The sequence below is a fragment of the Lampetra planeri genome, chromosome 27 (assembly GCF_965212315.1).
Source record: "Lampetra planeri chromosome 27, kcLamPlan1.2.h2, whole genome shotgun sequence".
Classification (NCBI taxonomy): Eukaryota; Metazoa; Chordata; class Hyperoartia; order Petromyzontiformes; family Petromyzontidae; genus Lampetra; species Lampetra planeri.
In genome coordinates, this window is record NC_136133.1 from 5,527,428 (window position 1) to 5,543,357 (window position 15,930).

The 15,930-nt window shown below is 46.5% G+C and overlaps 1 protein-coding gene across 2 annotated transcripts; it reads right to left on the reverse strand.

Moving 5' to 3' along the window:
- Positions 1-1,272: 1,272 nt before the first annotated feature.
- On the reverse strand, positions 1,273-15,493 carry LOC144728064 (uncharacterized). Of its 2 annotated transcripts, none has more exons than XM_078607347.1 (10): positions 15,421-15,493; positions 12,805-12,982; positions 11,708-12,029; positions 10,105-10,355; positions 9,190-9,351; positions 8,625-8,747; positions 7,771-7,804; positions 6,383-6,885; positions 5,424-5,643; positions 1,273-4,070 (listed from the first exon to the last, which is right to left on the reverse strand). In XM_078607347.1, the coding sequence occupies exons 2-10, from the start codon at positions 12,934-12,936 to the stop codon at positions 3,295-3,297; spliced, it is 2,523 nt and encodes an 840-aa protein (XP_078463473.1). In that variant the 5' UTR covers positions 12,937-12,982; positions 15,421-15,493; the 3' UTR covers positions 1,273-3,294. The 2 variants fall into 2 exon arrangements, with proteins under 2 accessions (XP_078463473.1, XP_078463472.1); XM_078607346.1 differs by having other exon boundaries at positions 15,335-15,452.
- Between the last annotated feature and the right edge of the window lie 437 nt (positions 15,494-15,930).

Below are 15,930 nucleotides of genomic sequence, written 5' to 3' on the forward strand. Positions count from 1 at the left end.
TTTTTTTTGTTATTTTCTTTGCACCTATCACGTAGATAGGTTCAACGAAAATAACTAGCCAGCGCCTCCCCAGCCGTTGACCTCACCGCGCGTCACTGGTCGAGTTGTGTGGCCAACACAGAAATGATGATGGGTGGGGAACGTACCATGTCTGTAGGATGGATTGCCCTTCAGTAATATTGCACTAATAGATGTAAGACAGTTCAATTAGAACAGTGGTGCTTAACCTGGAGTGCACGCACCCCCAAGGGGTGCGAGATGTCCTTTCTGGGGGTGAAAAACGTGACCACATGTCTTTCGTAGGTAAATCATCGAAACACAAATTAAGCACGGGAACAGAAGTACAACTACTTTGTTACGTCACACCGATGTATTTATTTACTACGATGAGCCAAGAATGTCCGTGTGTCCCGCGCGTGACGTCACTCCACGTCGGCCAGCCCCCCTCATTAATACTCATGAACAGGTGACGTCCTCCACATGGACCCCCCTCTCATTAATAATGAGCAGGTGACGTCACTCCACATCGAATAGCCCCCACAATAATAAAGAGGTGACGTCTTCCAAATGGACCCCCCCCCGCAATTAATTAGGTGACGTCACTCACATGGGGGGGGGGGGGGACGAGGCACCTCCTCCCCCCTCCTCGGCGTCAACTTACAACCCTCACGACAAAGGCAGAACCCTCACGTCACGTGATCTCCGTAACGCTGTTGAGACATTGAAGTAAAAAGGAGGTCGTGATGAACAAGGGATTATGACCTTTACATGAAATAAGTCTGTCACCGCGGCCTTACAAATTGCACACGAATTGATGCAATGAATATCACGTCGCGGTCTGCTTTTGGCTTGCAAGTTTCAGATTTATTGAAATACACCCGTCCTTGGACGGGCAAAAGGCTAGTAAACATATATTTGTTTACGATTTAGAACCTAAGGGGTGCAAGGCTGCAGTAAAGGTTAAGAACCACTGCACTAGGTAGTGCTTTGACAGATGGCGGCCTTGCTGACGCTTTAAACATTTTCACACAAAAAATGTTTTTATCACCCAACGAGCTTCAACTTCATGTTGGACAGTTTACAGACTTGTCACTCCAAGGCTACCACAATTTGTGTTGCACGTTTTTTTGACACCCAAGCCTTTTGAGAATTTAAAGATAATTCCTCACAAGTGGGAAATTCATTCACCAAAACGTTGCATGCAAACCAACAGCAACAACGTGAACTATCGCAGAGCGTGCACAAGAAAAGAATGACAAAAAACCACAGAAATATAGTTTACCCATTATTGTTTATTGATGACCAATTGAGACCCAAATATACTGAGTTACAATAGTCGAGCCACGACCCAACGATGCTGCAGGCGAGAGTATTTGTGATGTTGGAGGTGATGAGTGGACGTAGATGGCGGAGGGCCCCGATGTGGTAGTTGCAGGACTTGAGTACGCGGTTGACATGGGTGTCGAAGGAGAGTGTGGGATCCAGTGACGCCGAGAAATCTCAGATGGTCAGCGAACAGAACGAATGAATCGGTGAATCAGTGATTGAGATTCCCGAGGGGAGTGGGAGTGTTGGCAAGGCGCCCGTCAATGCTTGATTGGGTCGTTCCCGGGCAGTTGAAATTGCCGGGAAGTACGAACCCATGGGATGAAATGGGAATGGAATACAAAAGGTCAACACAATTTTTGTTCCTGGGTAGTAAGTGTTATTTCGTAATTGCTTATGCCGAAAAAGTGACTATAGTCAGTTGGGGAAAAGCGTCCGGACAGCCAGTGATCATGGCCAGGACGGGCTCCAAGCCCGCAACGCCACTTTCCCTGCACGGAGGTAGTGGAAGTCCGGCTCCATGGACGGTTGGGGCCGCGTCCGATTCACGCCGACAACAACTGGGCAGCGGTGGGTGCTGGCAGCGCACGTGCGGCCAAGAAAATAATAGAATAGAGTTATGAACAGGAGATGAAAACGAAACAGGTAAATAAATACTGGGGAGGGGAGTATAGAAGAAAGGGAAGACTGGATAACTAAGCTCGATGGGAAGGAGAAGACGCGGCGCTGGAGCAGTCGGATGGCAGCCAGCTCGCGCGGCGCCATCCAAATGCTAAGATGCCATCCTCTTCCACTTATTGAGAAACCTCTGCTCTTAAAATTCTCCAGGAACAGCTGGAGAACTTAAACGCTGTAGACTGGGCGTTCCTCACGTCGGCTGCAATGCTTCCGCAGCAAAGATGTGCATGCTGGCTGGCCGCACCGTGCGGGAGGATCCAGATACCCTGGCTTGCAGGCACACACACACTGCTGCTGAAGCCGTGTCGGGACACCATCCTGGGCCTTTGCATTGCATCTCAAGCATGGAGGCGACCAAGCTCAGCGTGCCACCTGGCTGTGCCAGGTCAGGCAGGACAATGGGATCCCGATCAGCAAAGCATGGACTGGTGCCTCAAGGCTTGGTAACTGTGTAAGGCGGACGCTGTGGCGTCCTCGCAAGGCTTAAGCGGCTTAGCAACTGATCAATTTTGCCCGGGTTTTCTCTGAGATGAGTCTTGAACAGCAACACAACTTCATAACCTAATTTTAATCACACTGGATTATCTTTATGAAACCACAAAACAGACATACAAATAGAGGGGGGGAATATATTAACTCTTTAAACCTAAAAATGTGTTTTAATAAAAACTCCCACAACCAAGTAGTTCCCAAATTGACTAAAAGCTGATTTGCGGAAAATACCAAATAATTTAACCCTTGACGAAAGCTTACAGTACTTAAGACATGGTTTCCTTGACCAGGTGGAGAATTTGCATCGGTGGAATTGGTCAGCCTCGACAAGTTAAACACAAGCCACCCAAATGAAAACAAGGGGCGTGCAATGGTTTTCTTCATCCCCAACATGTTGCGGTTAAAAGCTTCAGAAATAATTTTGAATGGGGAAAAACGCACTATCAGATACAGAAATCCGAGTTGGCATGTGTGCTTAATTGTCCTTGAAACTGCCCGATTAATGTACACCACCCTTTGGCAAATCACTGCTGGATGCAGGCATCCCCATGCTGTGTTGTGTCATATGGATTGCTTAACCATACTTCACCATGCCGATCATGGCGAGTTGATTATATGGGACCAGATCACGTATTGCTCACCAAATGACGCTAACCATTTCCAGGAACTCAACTCACTGGGTTTGTGGGGCAACGACGCTAACACTGTGCCAGGACAGGCGAGTGTCGCCGCAGATCGAAAATCGTGTACAGTAATTAAAGCCGAACGATTATCGAAACGTACAAACTGCGCCGCCGCCTAGAAGCCTGGCACGCCTGCGTGCAGCGTGTCGAGCAGCGTCCAGTTTATATTATTCATGTCCAACATTGAATCGGTCCAGTTCTCCTCCAGCTGGGGCAGGCTCAGTTCATGCAGAATCTTCTCAAAGCTGTCCTCGCCACATGTCCAGCTCGCTCCATCCACACCACCGTTGGCCTCCTTCGCAGCCTCCGCCACCCCCAATGCTGCCAGTTCCCCCCCACCGCTGCCCCCACAGGTGCTTGCCCCGGCTCTCTCTGCACCGCTGCGCTTGGGCACCATCGCCGCCACCTCCGCCACGGTATCCACATCTGCCAACACGGAACCACGAATCCCTTTGCTGTCATTTTCCACGTCTGCGTCTTCCTTCTCTATCTTAACCAACACGATATCCAACGGCGCTGATGGTGCAGCGGCAGAGGTTGTTTTGTTCTCTGCAACGCAACCAGCTTTTATTGGGGTGAATGACAGACTGACTCTGGGCACGCGGTCCCCCTTTGCGCGCATCGTCCACGAGCTTGGCGTGACGCCTCTCAGCCGGTGCGGGGTGCGAGGGGAGTGGTGGTAGGCCATGGCGGCGGTGGCGGTGGCTGGGCTAAACGGCGAGGAGGAGAATGGCAGCGGTGGCGGAGTGAAAGGGGGGCTCCACGGGGAGAGCAGGCACGTGGGCGGCTCCGTCAGGTGGCACGGCGTTGAAGTGGTCAGGCTGAACCTCCGCGTCGGGGTGGCAAACAGCGCCAAGTCTGCGCACTCCGCGGCTTGTTGTCCATCAGGGTCTGCACGCGAGAGGAGATGGCGCAATCAGTCGGACGTGCCTTCTTCAACGGTAATCCTTATGCTCAAAGGAGACCATGTGAACATTCAATTTAATACAGTAGAACCCCTCTTAACGACCACCCCTGTTAACAACTAATCGCTTAACGACAGGACTCCATAGAGCCCAATGTATAGTGTATAGCAGTGTAGTGTAGTGTATAGTAGTGTAGTGTACAGTAGTATAGTGCCTCCATAGAGCTCAGTGTGTTCGCTTACTGACCGTTCCTCCTGTTAACAACAGCTGTTGTAGGTACAGTAAATATTAATTAAAGCATGTATTAACCATGTTTCTTTAATCGTCATGTGTTTACGTTGTTAGTATCTTTTTGTATTAATATCCATTGTTTAATTAAGTTTATTTTTTTATAGTTTAAATTAATATTATTAAGTACGTTTTATAGTTTAAATTAATATTATTAAGTACGTTTTGTGGGTGAAAAGGGTAACTTTCAGTGCTATCGGAACGAATTAAGCCTTTAACGTGTATTTCCTCTGCTCGCTTCATGGCCAAATCACTTAACGACCGTTTCGTGGGACCAATTAACATCGTTAAGAGGGGCTCTACTGTATTTGAAGCTAATTTTGATACAATTGATTTATGTAAGATTATCATTCTACAATTAATATCTAGAAGCAATTTTTTTTATACAATCGATATATGAAAGCAACATATTATACGCGTCAAACATATGGTTTAATGTAAAGTTAGGCGAAAGATTGTTGAAAATTATGTTTGGGTTTAAGATTAAGCTTTGGTTGAGGATTGAAAGTATGACCTAAGGTTTGGGTTGGAAGTTAGAGGTATAATGTTTGGGTTTAGGTTAAGGAATGATGGTTGAGGTTTGGATTGTGGATAAAACTATAAGTTTGGCTCGGCTATGGAGTACAACTCAGGATAATTATGAAGATAGATCTTGCCGGATGGTGACGCGGTTACTGCGCTCAATTCACAATCTGCAGATACTACCTAGTCTGCATCAGCAGTAGGCCACGCTTTCCCACCTGATGACGGACGATTGTGTTGCGCCCAAAACGTCGTGATTTAATTTAGTTGTTTTCATGTATTTTATTAAATTTTTTACCTACGTGACTTTACCGAAAAAAACAAAGAGTACTACCTAGTCTTTAGTGACTAAGAGTGGCTGTGGATTTGGGACAGGATTATAGTTGAGCATGTAATGTGTTTGATCCATAGCCGCATTGCAAGCATCAACACCTCCACATTAACACGCTTGGCTACGTGCGGTGCGAAAGAAGTTACATATATACACACACACACACATACAAGAGGCTGGTCGTGCAGCCAATTTTACCTCCCCATTCGGTTCCAGAGGGATCTTTGACCACAGACTCCTCCATGAACAGGAACTCTGACGCGGGTGTAAGATGCTGGTGCGCAAGGCTCTGCTTGCGCAAGTGACCCTGCTTACGCCTGCACTTTGGGGTACGGTAGAGCGCTTGCTTCTTTGGAGTCAGGGCAAGACTCTCGCCATCACTGCCCACTTCGCTGCGCTGCCAGGTGCACGCCGACGGCTGTGGATAAAAGAAAAACGCATTTTTAAAAATACAGAGGAAATAACTTAACATCACCGCACGGATTCCCGAAGTCTATCATTATACAATCACACTACCAGACTGAAAACGAATTCCCTTCGAAATTGCTTATTGTGTTTAGTTTGTTGACCTTCCCCCGCACCTCCGATTAGCACGGTTGGCTATGTACGGTGCGAAAGAAGTTCAACGTACGTACGCACATACAAGCTCACAAAGTGAAAAATTAACCCGTAAAAACAAAGTTTTTCACTCTAAATCCTTTATATGCGTGGCGGCTAGAGTCCTCTCGTCCTCTGGCTTGAGATGGCTGCCACCTATGGGTCAGATGATTGTCTGCCAGCATTAAGCAATTAGTAATTAAATATTTTAAAAAAATTCCCTAAACAGTGTAAAACTTTGGACATTTTTTTTCACGAAAATTAATTGTCACGCACAACGAGTCTGTGTGGAAAATGTCAGCTCGATTGGATCACGGGAAGTGTGTTCAAAAACGACCAAAAGATTTGCACGGTCGTAAGCAAGCAAGCAAGCACGCAAGCAAGCAAGCGAACTTAATATAAAGGATTTAAAAAAAGCACCCATTCCAGTGACTACAATCCCACACACACTCATGAGGCTACGTCACGACAACAGTGGTGGTATAGATCACGACGGCAGTGGTGCTGAAGACAATGTAGGTGATGAAGATGTCAATGTATTTCGAAGGGATGCCTCTCACCGTGGCTGACGTGCTGGAGGCCAGGCACTCGTGCACCCTCTGTAGCGTCGGCTTCTCTTCCTTCTCCTTCATCATTTGTAGTTGTCGCACCAAATGCTCCTTCACTTGTTGCTCTTGCTGGACAACTTGCAGCACACTCTCATCCCGTACAATCCACTTATGCACCGTTTCCTGCTGCTCCTCCTTCACCGGTTGCTGTTGCTGCTGTATCTGCCGGGGCTGCAGTATCTGTCCCACCATTTGCTGTTGCATTACAATCTGCGGCTGCTGTTGTTCCTCCTGCTGCTTCATAATTTTTGCTGGCGCTGTGGACATGGGTTGAGCCTTCACGGCACGGTTCAACGCCGTTGCGACCTGCTGCTGCTGCTCCTGCTTTATGGCAGCAACAAGCGTGGGCTGAATAAAGTGCAATGAGGAAGGCGTCAGCAGGAGGCTGATGGGCTGTGGCTCGGGTGGGCGAGGCAGCAGAGGCTGGACCCGTCGAGCTGACGATGGTGCTGGTGCTGGGATTCCATACGCACGCACAGACACACAACAGATCCACTGCACGTGAGCACAGAGGTTGTACGGGCTAGGCCAGCATCGTGTATTATAACTTGCCGTGGGAGCCTTTATCAATTAAAGGGGCGCCATGGATGCGAGATGATATCATCCTCGCCTGGTATGCTGGAGGTCAGGGGTTCGATTTCGACCCTAACGCCTGTAAATTTGGAGTTTGCATGTTCTCCCTGTGGTCACGTGGATTTTTCTCCAGGTCCTCCGGTTTTTCCTTCCACTTTTAGAAACATGCAGTGAGATTATACAGATTATATTGGTGCTATAAATGTCCAAATGATGGGCCACTTTGTTGAGCTATCATTTGTGGCCAGGTTGCTTCTGAAAAATAAGTTCATACCTCAGTGGGCTTTGCCTGGTAGGATGGGGATGGTTTAGTTGTATTTGTATGTGTTTGGGTGATTCGTTTACCTTTCTTGTACTCTGCGCGACTATCATGTTTTTTTCTTTCAGACTCTTCTCGACAAACCTGTTCTCCACCTGAAGACGGCTGCTTGCGTTGTGGCCGAAACGTGGTGAGAATTATTTTATGTTTTATTTAAATTATTTGATTATTTTCCTTCTACGTGACTTTACCGAAAGAACCAAGAAGATATCGTGGTTTTGTTCTGTTTGTTGTTGTAACGTTCTTAACCCTTGCCCCTACTGGACATCTGTGGAAAGGAGCTTCATAGCTCATGGGATTGCTCCAGTATGAATAAATATTCTGATTCTGAATGAGCGCATACAACAGACAGCCTCTTCTAAGGGCTCAACGCATGATCAATTGAAATAAATAGTTAAGAAACCGTTGAACAAATGGTGTACGAGAGGTGAGGTAACAATTGCCATACCTATGAGTGCACTGTGGTTCCCTTGCGATGTATCCTGCAACACATGGGAGCCATGCGGCTCGATTATTCATTCACTTAGAACCAGGGGATAGGCCGCTGAAGCAGAAATGTCAAACATGTCAACGCAACCCAAGATAAAACATTACACGAGAAGGAAAATAACAAGTGTGCCACACGCCATTCGTCTATTTTGAGCAGGGGTTGCATCGAGTGAAGTGTGGCCGGAGTTTGGCGACATTATAGTGGCACAAAAACGCTCACATTTATACACAAAGATAAAGATCCCCCATATAGCCTTAGCAGACTGTAGGGGCAAGTGCTGTTAGCGAGCACCTATGAAGGCCGCAACGGTACACGAGGGGGTGGGTGGCCAGCACCACGCCCAACCGCCTTTGTCTCCCTAGTGGTGATGTTTACACACTGCACCAGGTACTAATTTGAGGCTGAGTCGACCTAGGGGAGGCCCAGGACCGGTTCAGATAATCGTCACTGGTGTTGGCCGTGAGCGGGAATCGAACCCGGTTCTCCGGGTTCATAGTGCAGCGCGCTAACCGCTTTCACACGCACACTCTTTCAGCACCCCAAGGCTGTGAACGAATGCCTTATCAAAATTCTTCATGTCAAGATGCGAGACGCAATAAATGCATAATTAATCCTGGCCCTGGCCCTGCTGGGCTCCCAGCTAGATTCAAATGTCTTGTGGGGCCAGCGTGGCACGGTTTGGATCATGGCGTGGGAAAAAAAAAAAAATCACCCGTAATTTTGAGGGTTCCATGTTGGCTCGGCATGGATGTGCTAGTTTAAAAGAGGAATAAAACAGGTTACATGTGGACAAAGCCAAGCATCTGTCTTACTCTGAACGAGGCGTGCCGCCTGTGCGTACTCTCATTGGACACAGTCCAGAAGGACTCCTTGCTTCCTGGCACTGTCTCGCGCACAAACATTGTGTGCAGCGACAGGTTGTGTCGGATTGAATTCTGTGGGCAGAGCAGGTGACAGGGGAAAAACACTGTGAGTAGAGGCAAAAACTTAAAATACAAAAACAAAACTTGACTTGCAAAATTAAGCTAAAAACTATTTTATTGTACCAGGTAAGGCCCGCTGAGCTATATAGCTCTTTTCAGAATCGACCTGGCCACAAATGATAGCTCAACGAAATGGCTTATCATGTGGAAATGTATAGCAAATATTCTAAAAGTACATTGTTTTTTAAATGTGGAGGGAAAAACCAGAGGACCCGGAGAAAAATCCACGCGACCACGGGGAAAGAGACATGCGAACTCCAAATATACTGACGTCATGACGGTCAGGATCAAACCCACGACCTCCTGTATACCAGGCGAGGTAGTTAACATCTCACCACCGTGGCACCCATTTTCATTTATTTAATATACCCGAACATCAGAAAGTGAGCGTTACCCTCCATCCTGGCCGTGCTGAATGTCTGAAGTACGGGAAGCGGTGTGCAATCCAGGCATAGATCTCGCGCAGACTCATTCGCCCGTTGCTGCTGCTGTTGATCGCAAACTGGATCATGGCCATGTAAGAGAAGAGCGGCCGCTCCAGGTTCGAGTGGTTGTCCTGATCAACCCAACACCGGAAGGGAGAGAGGGGGGGGAGGAAACAAGAAAACCCAAAACGCACATTTCAGTAACAATATCAATAATTTCAAAATGTGCACTCATATTTCATAATAATCTTTAGCGAGAGAAATAGGTCTGAAAGCAATGATTGACTTTAAGTTGAAAACTACACAAAAATCACCATGCGTTTTGAATGTTTGCGTGTGCCCAATCAGTGCATTCATTTCTACAATTTAACTTGAACAAAGCATATCAGTGGAGGTGGGTCATTGCCCTGACCAGGGAATCAGCTAAGCCACGTGGTAAACTCCCATATATGTAATACTGGCTTTACTACCCGGCTTCGCCCGGGACTTGTATTCTTGTCTTGGTTTAATACACGGCCTACGCGCAGGGTGGGGGGGATGTGTGACGTCAGCAGGCACACTGCGTCACGCTGCCGCATGCGGGTGACATCACAGATGTGACGTCACCGCTCACTTGCCAGGCAAAAGTCTATTTTTATACTTTTTGCATTGTGTACAGTCTGGAAGCTACCCATATGCCAAATTTCAAGTTTGTTGCATGTTGGGACGTATGCTAAACATTTCGAACGGACACACATTACCTAATTTCCCTTTTATATATGCAGATTTCGGTAACAAACATATAGCAATGGTCAATTCATGGATGTTATGACATGAAAAGCATATGTATTCAAACAATAACTTTCACTTGTAAAATTATATATATATAAAAATCATGACCCCACCTTTTTATTATCTTGTTGTTTTTTGCTGTTGGCAGTGGCAGCATCGGTGGCCTCGGTGAAAACACAGCTCTCCACGCCCCTGCCCTTTTGGTCGTTAGCCACCTTTGCTCTACTGCACGAGCTCAGACTCTGCTCCTGCTTTATTGTCCTGTCCACGGCGGGGTGGATTTCGGCAACACCGGGCAGCAGACGATCTCCCTCGAGTCGACCCAGCCACTGTATGCTGGTTAGGCTTTTGTTCATCACGGCATCTTCGACATTGAACGACGAAGGGTATCAAAGAAAAACCTAACACAGTATACGTTTGAATCTTGCTATTGTGACAGTTGAATATGAACCTTATGGCGGGACCCTGGGGTCCCGAATAAACCAGTCAAAATCGTAATTAATTTATTTATTTTTGGCGACTCCGTCCCACCGCGCACATAAACGCCGCGACCCACTTGACGCGGATCATTCTGTTGTCATGTCGTCCAAGCTCAGCGAGGACGAATGCGCAGCAGAAACAAAATTTAGATTAGCGCATCGTGTAGAGCTCGTCGAGAGGAATAGATTGCCGTATCGTTCGCCTTCAACAGAAATTTAATGACGTCGCAACGCAGTTTATGCGAGAGCCGGGGGCTTATGGGACCCCAGGGTCCCGACATAAGGTTCATATAATCATCATTATCTTTAACCATGATTACATTTTGTTGTGATCTAGTGATACTGTAATTATATCCTTATCTGCAACGTGCCTGACATTCTCCATCGCCAAAAATAATCTCTCACCAATTAGTCTGGCTTCAAGAGGTTTTACTACATTTTCATGTGAGAAATTCAACTTAAAAAAAAAACTGAAACCGGCTCGTGTTGGAGACACTGTTGGTAGTGTATTTTATGTTCACTTGTATAATGAAACATCAGTTCAATGTTCAATCGATCTTTCAAAAAGGTCCAAGGTTAAAAATCAAATTAACTGATAAACTCTGCCGGTGAGACTTGCATTGCTTCACTCTCAGCGCCAGGTAAACAAATGTATGCCCTTTCAGACTCATTAAACTGCACCTTCCCCTCAAATCACAGTCGATCTGTTTGCATTTACGGCTGCAGACTGACCCACTAGCAGGTACCCAAATTAGCTTCCAAGACTAATATGAATCTCAGCAAGTTCTCATCTGCACCTCCGATAGGCACGGATGCCTACGTATGGCGCAAAACAAGTTCAACATACATACATCTGCTAATAGGGTTTTTCCCCTTTTTTCTGGCAACAAAACTGACAACTTTTGCAAGGAATCATGCTTACCTTAACCACAATACTTGCAGTCAAATGCAAGTATCTGGTCGAACACCATGAGACTAGGCTCTAAAGAAAGCTGTCTCTGGTGTGGACCAAAGAGTTTCAAAGAAAATGCATAAATCATCAGAGTATTGTTTTTTGTTTGCATTTGACTGCAAGTATTGTGGTTAATGTAAGCATGATTCCGAGCAAAAAGTGTCAGTTTTGTTGCAAGAAAAAAGGGGAAAAACCCTATTAGTATATTTTGGTACTGGCAAAGGAGGTCCCATGATGATACATACATCTGGATCGCTCAAATATAATAACCGCATTATGACGTACCTTTCTCGATGCCTGCACCACAATTGCCCACAGTCGCTGTCCCAAAGGCACGCGTCGGCAACTTCGGCGCTGCAACAAAGCTCGCGGCGTGGTCGGCGGACTTCATCGGGCACGCGGTTGGAGCTGCCATGTTTTCCTTTCCAGGAAAGCAGGTCCGCCCTGCGTGGCGCGGCACAGGAGGGTGTTCGAGGAGGATGGCCTTGCGCGGCGGTGGATTCAAGCCGGCACCGCTGCAATCTTCTTCCGTGCGGTTGTGCTGCTGACGCCGTGCGAACTCCGCCTTACCGCAATGTGCGCTTGCGACTCTCGCCACTATCGGCACCTGTGCCAGAACACAGACATGCCTCTTACACTTTGTTAAGTTCGGCAGGCTACGATTGTGGTACAATCCTAAATGACGTCAAGAGTGCAGACAGGTGTCGGAGCTACTGTGTAACTCTCACTCTCGAAAAAAGTTGTTGCTAGGGATTATGTCTTCAATCCGTGTGCTTCAACTGGTCTGAGATTGAGGTATCTTTATATTATTAATTATATTAATATTATTATTAATGCTATTAATCATTGATTTTGGAATATATGATGTAATTGTATTAATTATTATTGGTTATGATCGACTTGTAGTTCTGACCACTCATTATAATTCTCATAACTTTTTGACACCCAATGACCACGCTCTCTCATACTTGCTCAGTTACGACAAATCTCGAATCAAACTTAGGATATTACTATGTCATAAGTTGTTCTGTATTCTGGCTTCTGGTGACCATGACTGTATCAAGGTCTAATACTCTAGAGTTTGGATGTAAGTATGTAAATTATATGTTGCATTTAAAGACAAACTCCGTAACAGCTGCAAAAGAATGTTGAACTTATTTCGCACCGTACGTCGCCAACTGTTATAATTGGAGACGCGGGGGAATCACAACAAAAAAAAGCAGTTAAAAAAAATTAGTTTTCAATTCACATTTTAAAATGCATAGCTCCAGCGGCTTCCTAATATCAGGACAGGCATTTCAGCCGGCCGCAGAAGCGCATCTGAAAGCGCGCAACGCAGTGACCGTCTTTAAATATCTGACTTTTGAAGGATATACCAATACCTGGGAGCCAGCCGTGGCAACGTCGTCTCGCATGCCCCCCTGCAGCAAGGCCCCCTTGGACGGTGGGCATTGCTCCCCGTCGTGCGGACGCTTCCGCCTAAGAATGAGTGGCCGTGGGCGCCCCCTGTCCATCGCCGCTGCTGTCCACGTGGGGTTTCAGGGCTGCGATCTGCTGGTGCTGTTAGAACAGGTGGTAAAAAAGTCACGTGGGTTTAATAAGTGGCTTTAACGGTTCATAACCCTCATTATGATGGGGGGGGGCATTCTCGTAGAAGCACTTTGACCAAACTCTAAAATTAAAAACTGTTTGAAATGTTTCGATTTAAAGCTGTCGTGACTGCAGGGATTCATCTTCTTGGTTCTTTCGGTAAAGTCACGTAGAATGGAAATAATAAAAATAAAACATAATAAAATAATTCTCACGACGTTTCGGCCACAACGCAAGCAGCCGTCCACAGGTCTGTCGAGAAGACATTTCAGACTCTGTCTTTCCGACAGACCTGTTCTCCACCTGAGGACGGCTGCTTGCGTTGTGGCCGAAACGTCGTGAGAATTCTTTTATTTTTATTATTTCCATTCTACGTGACTTTACCGAAATAACCAAGAAGATGTTTGAAATGTTTTGATGAACTATTTCAACCTAGTTTCACATGAATGGTTTAACCAAATCTTCTGAAATTAAAGTGCACAAACCACCATGCCGGGAGAATGGATCGAACCGGTGACACGTGGATTGCAAGTCCTGTATGTGCCAACCATAACTCTGTTTCTCAGTTCAACGGATAGCATTTCACGTATATTGCCATTCGTATCGATATGTGCGAAAATCATTGTATGGTTTTTACTGGGTTTTTTATGCGGCCATAAAGTAATAAAAAAGGAGATTTTAACCACCCGAATAGAGTGAGACGCAAATTAAGCCAGTGCACATGGGCAGCTGCATTAAGCACCCATATGAATGCCTGAAATATTAATTCAGCATCTGCTCTTCTTAGTTTATTTTTATTTTTTCATGTCCTCACGAACTTCAAAAAATGGGTAACCAAGCTGCAATTGTTCTGTGCCAGGCACATCCTTCACCTGCAAGGTATGTATGTTGAACCTATTTCGCACCGTGCCAACAACAGTAGAGATGTCGCAAGGGGCAAGGTATCACACCCGACCTTTGGACTACGATCTGATCACAAAGTGGTTGAGGATTATAATATTCCAATCAGGCTGTCTCTTCTCACCAGGGACTATTGCTCCTGATGGATGAGACGTATCAACGCACTCTAGAGGTTTCCCCTCGGGTATGCTTAGAACTTGTTTGGAGTATTTGACTGCTATACATTTACACGTGATAAACCACTTCGCTGCGTATCATTTGTGGCCATGTCGCTTCTGAAAAAGAACTATATATAGCTAGGTGGGCCTTATCTAGTACAAATTAAAAAAAAAACTTTCATAGTTTTAACTTCGCCATCACAGCCAACACCTTTCCCTCGTAGGATGGGAGGGTTAAAGGTGCAGAGTGCGTGACAGCCCAGGGTTGTTGACTATTTCTCCGACGCTAATGAGCACGTGTTGGCATTGACAGCACCGCACGCCCTTTACTGGGTACTCTTTTAGGCCGAGTATTAAGAGTTATGGCGAGGAATCTAAGCTAAGCAGGCCTGTAGAGCAGGCATAACCAATATGGCACTAATGCAAATATATTCACTGCATAAACAAACACCGCTCCGTATAGACGGTAAGGTAAGCGAGTATAGTACCCCTTTATACCGGTAGTAGTGGTTACACAGAGCCGCATGTGCAACCCGCCTCTTAAACTACTGTTATATAAACTACAGTACTAACCATTGTAACTACAAAGCTTACTATATAGTGGTGACAGCTACGGATGTAGCTCAAAGATAAACTCGGGGTGACGTGAAACCGATTTGACTCATCGTTAAACTTGCTTAAAGAGAACTAATAACTCGACGCATCTTGCAACAAATCTGTAAAACGCGGGTAGGTGCCATGTGTTTACTGCTTGATCTAGTCAACAGCAGGCCGCGATAAGCCACTACGGTTCACGGATGTCACACTGGACACGTGGTGGGTGGGAAGAGCTTCATAGCTCTTCGGATTTCCCCTCCAGTCTAAATATTCTGATAAACCCGACGCAGTAGTATCGGCTCGTAACGGGGTGATTTATTAGGAGACACACAACACACACGAATAACCTACTGCGAGAACATCGCCACAACCACCGAGTTACACGCGCGGCGTTTCGTTTGCAGTCGAGGGAAAGGCGCCAAAACGTCCACTCGCTCGCGGCTGCGCTCTTTCAACAAAGCAACAACAATAACAACAGCAGCAAACCTCGCCTCCCCCGCCCGCCAGATGAAGGCAATCGTCTCCAGAGCGGTGGCGAGCGGCGGCGAAGGCCAAAGCCTTGCTGGGTTACAGGCGACGTTGTCGCGCACACGACGGCGGTCACGCAAACACACGGCAGTCGCCACAGGGGGGTGGGCACGTTACATTTCTAAGAGGTGACATTTACCGAAGGCATTCAACTCGGGGTGTTCGCGAGTCGCTGACAATCGTCGGGACGGAGAAAAGTCGCTCGCCTCGCCTCCATCAACTCACCCACAATTCAAATTCGGCGACCGTTAACCGATGGTCCAATCGGGCGCGAGCTCGGGATCACGTGGCATCGCAGGCGGCCAATAGGGAACACCCCCCTCCTCCTTGACCCCCACCCCCTCCGCCGTCGCCCCTCTGTCATCGCACGGATTCGCTATTGGTCGTCGAAGCGTCTGTCGGTGGTCACGTGGCGGGAAATTGTATGCGCATGCGCATGAGGTGACACCCCCCCCACCACCCCCCCCACTTCCCCCCAAAAAAGAGGAAGTGAAAGTAAGTCTCGATTAGAAGTTTTCGTGACTACAAGAATCCATACTCGTTGGTTTTATTCGGTAAAGTCACGTAGGTAAAAAATATAAAATGTGATTTAATTTAGTTGTTTTCAAAAAAATGAATGTGATTTAATTTAGTTGTTTAAAAAAAAAAGTGATTTTATTTAGTTGTTTAAAAAAAAAAGTATTTAATTTAGTTTTCAATTACATTTTTTTACCTACGTGACTTTACCGAATAAAA